Source organism: Eleutherodactylus coqui, chromosome 1 (genome assembly GCF_035609145.1).
Source record: "Eleutherodactylus coqui strain aEleCoq1 chromosome 1, aEleCoq1.hap1, whole genome shotgun sequence".
NCBI classification, from domain to species: Eukaryota; Metazoa; Chordata; class Amphibia; order Anura; family Eleutherodactylidae; genus Eleutherodactylus; species Eleutherodactylus coqui.
The window spans coordinates 259050186-259059225 of NC_089837.1; the positions used below are offsets into that span (position 1 = coordinate 259050186).

At 37.6% G+C, this 9040-nt stretch overlaps 1 protein-coding gene across 1 annotated transcript; it reads right to left on the reverse strand.

Annotated features, from left to right (window-relative positions):
• Positions 1-5368: 5368 nt before the first annotated feature.
• Positions 5369-6448, reverse strand: FUT9 (fucosyltransferase 9). The gene has a single exon (XM_066591463.1). It carries the CDS (start codon positions 6446-6448, stop codon positions 5369-5371), a length of 1080 nt encoding a protein of 359 aa, XP_066447560.1.
• Between the last annotated feature and the right edge of the window lie 2592 nt (positions 6449-9040).

The following is a 9040-nucleotide window of genomic DNA, read 5'->3' on the forward strand; positions in this document are numbered from 1 at the left end:
TCAGCCTATTACCTGTCAACATACACTTTCAAAAATTGGGACCACCTTATAGTTACTATCTGGAGGGTCTAAAACAATTGTTCAAGTGCTATACAGTTTATGCTAATATTCCCAGTATTAAGCTTAAAGGAAAGAATCTGGTCATTACCACTTGACTTAACCAATAGGGTTTAAGCTAGAGAAAAATTGTTCACAAGCTCCTCCAAATGCAGTAAATTTATGGACATGAGAGCCATCCAAGAAGGGAGCAGGACTTCTCTAAAATACAGAACGGGGTCTGAGGAAATGAGAATGTTCAGTAAATGCTATACAAACATCATTTAGACTAATTGTTGGAAGATAATAAGAAACTAGCCAGCCCCTTTAACCCCTTAATGACGCGGGCCCCCTTTTTTTCCCATTTTTGTTTTTTCCTCCCCTCTTTAAAAATATCGTTACGCCTTCATTTATCCATCAAAGTCACTATATGAGGGCATGTTTTTTGCATGAGGAGTTGTATTTTTCACTGGTACTATTTAATGTACCATATAATATACTAAAAAGTTTTAAAAAAATTCTAAGTGGAGTAAAATGAAAAAAAAACCCAGACATTCTGCCACCTTTCAGTGCGTCTTGTTTCTACAGCGCACAAACTGCAACAAAAACAACATGATGACTTTATTCTATGGGTCAGTATGATTACTACGATACCAAACTTGTATAGTTTTTTTTTACTATACTACTCTTTTTTTTTCAAAGACATTTAATTTTTTTCAATTATTTTCTGCTGCATCTTCTGCGCGCAATAACTTTTTTATTTTTTCGACGACGTAGTTGAGCAAGGGCTCATTGTTTGTGGGATGGCCTGTAGTTTCCGTTAGTACCAATTCAGAATGCACACGACTTTTTGATCGCTTTTTATTGTATTTTTTCTGGGAGACAGGGTAACTGAGTTTTTGGCGTTCTTTCTTTATTTTTTTTGGACGACGCTTACCGTACGGGGTAAATTAAGTGCTACTTTGATAGATCGGACTTTTACAGACGCAGCGATACCAAAAACGTATTTTTCTTTTATGATTTAGATTTTTTTTAATATAGATATTGTAAAAGGGGGGTGATTTAAACTTTTATTACTTTTTTTTTTTGCAAATAATAAAACTTTATTGATCATTTTTTTTACTCTGCTTTTAAGGGGGACCTCTCTTCATACATACCCCGACGCTCCAGGACGTAAATGTACGTCCTGGAGCGGGAAGAGGTTAAAGGGGTATTCCAGTTATATTAAGTTGCTGTCGAATGATAATCAAAAGTTATTAAAGTTTGCAACATGGTTCTGCTTTGGAATTGTGTCTGTAGCTCTAAAAACCATGACATTGCAATGCCTATTGGTGCTTTAAATAACACTACTACAATAACTAAATATCAATAAATAAAACACATGGAAACAGATTCTAAGTGGAGCTAACTGGTCATGGCCCTTTATTAAAGATCAAATTATTCAATAAACAGATACCAACATTTAAAAATATTGATTTGTGAAAAATACTGAATATGGCCCAGTCATAAACTAACACCAATAAATACCAAATCACTTGTCCATTCACCAAGCTAGGCACTCAAACCAACAGCCTGGGCCCCACCTGACCCAAAGCAATTTTCCTCATGGATTGCAAATCAAGATTAAAAAAAGCCTATCTGAGACAAGTGTGCGCCATTGTGACAACACACAGCCACTTGATCATTGGTGCTGCCATATCAGCCCGAGCACTGGTAGTGGCAGCTCCAATCCTAAATGGGAAGAAAAGCAATGACCTGCTAAGCCCAGACATTTAGCATGCACGTTATTTTAGCATAAAATTTATTTACAAATAAACAATTGTAAATGTAAAAAATTGTGTTTTTTTTTAAGCCTTTTACACCTAATAAAACTAAAATGGAAAAAAAAAGTCAGTGTAAAAACTTATACAAAATAGCCCTATATGTCATGGGGAAAAAAATGCAGCAAAAATAATTTTGGCAGCTGAAGAAGCAAAATTGGGCAGTAAAACCACCACGAGTAAAATCCCCCAAAAGTGTCTGGACGAAACACCCTGGTCCTTAACGGGTTAAAAAGGGTAACCCAGCCAGTAATGCCTGTAATCCCATGTGGATACCTCCTGAGAGTCCGAAATCCACTTCAGAAGTGTTTATTCATAAGTTGCCCTGGATACGACCTGTAGGTATTCCAGTGCAACAGGCAGGTTGGGATGGCTCAGCAGAAATGATCAGGGATGTCTTTTTTTCTCTCTAGCTCTCAGAATTGGACTACTGATAAATAGCAGGGCAGCACTTAGTGGGGAGGAAGTATAGGGTGGGGGACTGTGTGAAATGTAGCTTCAAACTACATTTCAGCAGGAATGCGGTGGCCATCCTGGAAAACAGTAATGCAGATAAATATCAGAAATGGAGGACAGGATAAAAAAATAATGGCTGCTTGATTTATATCCATAATCAGCTGTGCGTGCAAACACATGGCGCAAACACCTTTCGTATCTGGAATTTTTGAAAATTCACTTCACAACCGGAATATCCCTTTAACCTCTTCTTTATACTTATCTTGATGTTTCAACTATCAACTTTATGTGACTGACTGACATTTGTGTCTATCATCTGCCAATGGCAAAATGAAACAGTAAAGGACCGATATCAGAACTGCTTGACAGAAGCAGTAAGGCACATTTTAGATGAATTGTCAAGAAAGCTTACGGCCTGTTTACCTACCCTTTATGTTCCAGTTTTTATATAAGACATAGCACCGATGACACAAAAGGAGTATACAGGGCCTCTAAGCTGTGCTGGAAATCACCTCATCTCATTTTACTATTTGCGCTATAGGGGAAATTTAAGCACTGTAAAGCAAATTACACTTGTAGTAGTACTAGGCAGTAAGTAGTGCGCTGTACTTGTCATATGCAGCATATAAACCCTTCATGTAATATATGAACAACTCAAAGGCCGCTTTCACACAGCTGAGAAAATCATGCGAGATTTGTATGTTGTGAGACACACAAATCTTGCGCAAATATGAACCCCATTCTTTTGAAAGGGGTCATACGCATGAGCAGTTTTTTGCCGCAGTGCAGAAAAAAATAGTGGCATGCCCTATTTCCGGGCGTTCTCTTGGAACGCTTTGCCCATTGTTTTCTGCAAATCAACGCATGCAGTGCAAGTTGCATGTGAGTACAATGTGAGGTTTCCCAACGAAAACAATGAGAAACAGTTGCCGATTTTCTGAAGCGATGAAAGGCATTTTTGACACAAAAACGTCTAGCACCCGCGGGGAATCACACACTCCTCAGTGTGATATCGGGCTGAGTTTCATGGCCCGATATCGCACTTGCCCGTGTGAAATTAGCCTAATTATTATGCATGCAACCAAAAGGCTGTGTGTGACAAGTAAACCCACCATATAGTTATCTTTTGTGGTCACAACCCCCTTATAGTGTATCTATCCTGGGATGTTTAGAAGATTGACTGTATATGTCAATGTGAAAATCTGTCACAGAGGGGATTCTAGAGCTCCTGCTCCCAATGGCAACAGAGGCCTACAGTATGCACTGTACTTGCACTGTGTACGCAAATAACAGCACTGCCCTCATATTTGACCGTTTCCTTAAACCCAGCAGCGTACTGCCTAGTGTACTAGCATGGTTAAGTGCAGTAACAAATGTGACAGTACCTTTGCAGTGTTCAGTGGACATCGGCCCTTGTTCTCATTGGTAGCAAGAGCTCCCAAGTCCCAATTATGGCAGCCTATAACTCCATGGCAGATTCTCTTTTACTTTCCAAATGCAGCAACACTATGTACAAAAACCTCTGTGAATCAGAGCCAAATTCGCTGTAATAATGTAGAATATGATCACGCAAAATTCCTTTAAACGAACTCACGAAATAATTGTCGCATCTAAATGCACAGTCCTCGTTCACTATTCATTTGGAGTTCACTCGTCGCTCACTTTCAACCAGCATAAAAGTCATCGCTGGATCGCTGGTTTCTCACTGAGTGTAAACGCTCCCTGCTCAGTGTTTCACGTAGAATGTGAAGTGCTGAGCAAAGAGAAAAGCCAGCGAAAAGCACACGATTCAGCACTGCTTCCTGCCTGTCTAAACGTTCTGCGTGAGTGCTAACGACCTAGCGGTGATATCATCTGACTCTTTTCCCGTCTAAATGGGACATTACTGTTAGCTGCAAAAATCCTTACGGACTTCTTGAATTGATGGTTTATATGAGCCAGATGTCAGTAACTATGTTCTGTGTTCATCTGTCATATTGAATAGTATTTTTATTCTCATTGCAGAATGAATATTTCCTTTTCCGAAAAGAAAAACTGGTGGAGAAATGTTCTGTTTGCTCAATGGTTTATGAAAGTGCATGATTTGTGCTGAAATCTATACTGATACCTCAAAATAGTATATAATACTCCAATTTAGACATTAGTATATCACATCACCTAGCCTTCTAAAAATAATAGTAAACTATGAGACAAAGAAACTGCCATAAAGGCAACGTCTTTTGTAAATACCACCAAGTGTCCAGTGTATGCTCTGGCGAGTTAGTAGCCACAGTTAGAAGCTACAGGCTAGCCATAAGAGAACTGATTCTTTTCCTCAGAAGTACGACATATAAGGGTGATGATGTTCTTAATTACTTATAGGAAAATAAAGATTGTTCTTCATTAAAAAAAAATACTGAAAATAGCATGTGAGTCTAAAACAAACATAGCATCACATCTGATCAATATGATCGTAAAAGTGAGACTTCTAAATACAGAACCACATTGTGAGATTGTTTCAAGAGTAGGAAATGGCTTAAAAGTGTTACTTGCAAGCTCAGCTGATCCTAGGTGAACATGAGTTATCCAAACTGAAAGCTGCATTTTAATGAAATGGAAAATCTGTCAGAGTGAAATTAGGTGTTTTTTTCACTAAGTAAACATTTTTGTTCTTCCATCTCAAAAGTATACATATACAATTATATCACTCCATATGATATCTGCCAGTGTAACTTCCAGCTTGATTTCAAGACAATCACATGGAAATGATGGGGATCCAAGTCTGCTACATAAAGTGATATGGAGACTTAGTAAGTTCTTTAAAAAGTTGTGTAAAAACTGGTTAATTCTTAGAGTAAGGAAATCACTCTGAGTGCACAGAAATTGCTGCTACATGTGGAGTGTTAGGGAACGATGATTCTGATACTGGGAAGAGGTTGTCATGGCTGACAAAGTTTATGTTAAATTATGCATTCAACAGAGCAGTAAACAGTAAGACAAAGGACTAAACTTTTATCTTGATGCAAGTAACTGTTGTAATGTCTTTCCAGAAAGTGCTCAAACATGAAAGAGGAGTCTTAGTTCCAAAACCATTTCTCCAAATTACTGACAGATTTGTACTCCTGATGTCTTTTAACATGATCACATGCTAGGCAAGCATGAGATTCCCAGAAATGGGACAAGTTCACGGTATAGTGTTTCCTCCAGTTAAAGTATGCCAGGTACCGCTCAGCATCTTTGTTCAGCATTAACAGATAGTCTGCCAACTCTCTCGGTGAGAGAAAATCTTCAACGTGAATAAAAGAATCTGCAGGTATGTAGTTTTCATAGTTTTCCCTTGGCGGTCCTAACACAATGGGCACAGATCCAGCAAGTAGTGCATTGTAAAGTTTCTCAGTTATATAATCTTTGTGGATAGAATTTTCAAAGGACAAATAAAATTTACAAGTAGAGATGGTTGGAATCAAGCTTTTGTCATTCAAGTATTCACCAAATGCCTGGCCATAGGTTAGAATTTCAATGTATTTGTTGAGTTCATTATAGTATTTTACTCTAACATGATCTGGATTCCAGTTGCTTACAACCCAACAGACCAGCTTATCTTTGCTTGGCACTTCAAATTCAAAGGGCTTTGTGCTTATGACCATAAAGCCATAAGGCACTTGAATATCTGAGTCACGTCTATAGGTCAACGTGAGATTAAATAAATGTTCAATGCCACTTTTTTGAGGCGTGTGAGTCGGAGACTCGAGATTCATCCAAATCCATTTCTGGAAGGGTGGCCTTGTTTGCACTGGAAGATTAGTCAGATCCCAGTTGATATCTCTGTGATGTATTAGCACTGCATGGGATTTGTTGTAGAGCATACGATCAGTAGTCAAATGGCACCCATGGATATTAAAAAGAGCCTCACAAGACTGCAGTTCAAATGTCTGCCCAAAGGGCCATACCCAAATGAGAATGATGGTATTATTATAATAATCTTTTTTGGTAGAGAAAAAATTCTTCATTCTTAGCACAGAATTAGCAGATTCTATAGGACTGGAGATCCAATTGTTTGTTGGTTTGACATATATCAGTAAACATACTGTGAAGCAAATCAATACAATGCAGACAACTAGAAATGGTCGGAAGATGCCTTTGGATGTTGATGTCATAATTTGCCCTGAAAAACAAAAATACAAAAATGTATTTTCAGTTGTAATGTAACAATGAATGCATAATAAAGATGTAAGCAAAGCTTAATTTTAATAATTTAAAGGAATTGTATAATCAAAAACATGTTTGTTATTTTATATGACTATCCATATTTAAAAAAAAAAAATATCTGGACATATTCCAATTTTTATACTGGCCACTAGAGAAGTCACAACAAGCTAATATTTTCTGGAGCTCACTTGTCAGCTTTGCTGTACAGACTTGGACACAGTCATCAGAGGAGGAAAATGTATTCATAGTGAAATATAAATCTTTTCAGTACACATCCTGTTCATTTTTTGTTTTCCTTCAGTGTGCCTCTTGTGTCCATGGTCCACCAGTAGTCCATTAAAACACATTCTGTCAATGAAACATGCTAAAATGCCATCTACATCACAATACCGAACTGTCTCTAGTGGTGCTACATTCTTCAGTCCAGTGCATGCTCCATCTACATACTGCAGGAAAACCTTATGTCCTATTGAGTGACTAGACTGGACTAAAAGAGATTGCATTGCAAATGGGCATCACGTGACCCCAGTGTTAAACAATACACTCAGCATTTGTACATATAACTGAGGTGCAGAAAAGAATAGAATATAAAAATTGTAAGTCCTTAATTCTAATGAGCCCTGCTTGATGTCACTGTCATATCATATGATGCCCTCTTGCGGTGCAACCTCCTTCAGAGATAAAGTTCGTATTTCCAGTATGGCTACAATCAAAAATGAAAAAATAAATAAATAACTACAGCATTTCTAAAATATACAGAGGGGGACATTTACTAAGCATGGCATTTCACGTGGCAGTCTGTGTGAAATGCCCACTATTAGAAGATCAGCAAATGTATTATTAATATTTATTGTTATTAATAAAAATCAACAATATGATTAGTGCCAATCATCTGGAATAACTGAATTAACTTAATGGAAACAAATGGGGAAAAGATTTTGGTTGCTCTGAATAAAAGTGCAGTACGTGAACTTGTATTTTGCAGTCACTGTGCACAGGCACTGAAGCATAAAGCTATTTCACATTGAACTATACCTAGCTTACCAACAGCTGAAGATAGAATCAGCTTATACACTGAAGCTTCTCTTGAACTTGCCTGAGGGCTCCATGATAAAAGAAGCTTCTTTGCTGGATATAAACATCAATGGCTTTTATTATTATCTTTATACAGTATAACCTATAACATACAAGTCACATGAAAACAAAACCTGTCAAACAAATCCTATTAGGTTTGAAAGTCAATTTGCTTAAAATCTACTTGGCCTAAAAATAACAAAACACACCTAAACATTTTTTTATTATTGCAGAACTGTTTTCTGAAAAATTACTCTGGAAACTGCTTTGGCTCAAGTAACGTATATAAAGTCAGTTATTGAACGAAAACACTTAGCTCATTACCAACATCCATGTTTGTTTTCTAGGCCTTCCAATTTTTTTAACCTCAATTCTAAACTTTTTTCTTTTCAAGGTTCCAATTATTCTTTTGATATATAGCTTTCAGTAGCTTGTTATTCTATCCTGTTCATTCATATACTAATTGGGTAGTAGAAAAATAAGGACGAGTCTATACCAAAATGTGTATGTCCACAATATACAAAGCAGACTGCACTCCCCCCCCCTCCCCCCAGCAATGTTGAGGGTAATCTTGTATTTAGCAAGTAGGCTACCTCTTTATTTTCTTTCTATGTAAAGCTTTAATATTATGGTTGTCTCCTTGAAATTGGTTGCTATAATTTTTTTTCACATATTTGTGAGATTTGAAGCGCATACCATAAATCAAAAATCATTTCAGCCTTCGTTGTTTTAAATAACAACATAATAGCAAAACTGCCCACTTGTGAAATGCTTTTGCTCATCTCTACCATTTGCCAAGTTATACAGTGTGAGGATCCTGCCAAACAATTGCTTATACCGTAGCTCAGCTTCCTGGCCCCATGTGAATATGACATGTGGGAATAGAGCGATTATCCAGGCTTTAAAAATTGATGACTTATCCTCAGGTCCTTGATAGTCCATCAATAACAGATCTGTGGGGGTCCGGGCTCCCGCTAGTCAGTAAATTTAAGGGGCTGTGGAGATCATAGTTCTGTGGCTGCTTCAAAGTTTACATCTGAGTAGACTTCTGTTTTGTATTCAGAATACCATGAGCATTTGTGACACTGGGATTAATATGATTTCCCCCTGTACAGGCCTCTTCATATATTCAGCGCATCCTAGCAGCTTCATGCACCTTCTCAGAAATGTGTGCTAGGTCAGTCTTGGTATATATCTCTGGTATAATTTACCACAGAGTCTGTCATAAATTATATATAAATCTGCCAGTCAGGGGTGCCCACGCCCCTCCTGACAAGCCCCACCCACTTTTTGAAAAAGTGGTGGGGCTGGTACAGAAAGCTAAAATTTGGAAAATTTTTGCACATATCAGTTTGCACAAAAATGTACGTTTTAATTTTATGCCGCAAAGTGACGCAAAAGCTTTAAGAAATGCGCCCCTGTATTTTTTATAGAGACTGTTCTGACAGGCTTGTCCCATTCACTTC

Coding starts and splice junctions, on each gene's coding strand:
- FUT9 (XM_066591463.1), bottom strand. CDS start 6,448: ATGACATCAACATCCAAAGGCATCTTCCGACCATTTCTAGTTGTCTGC.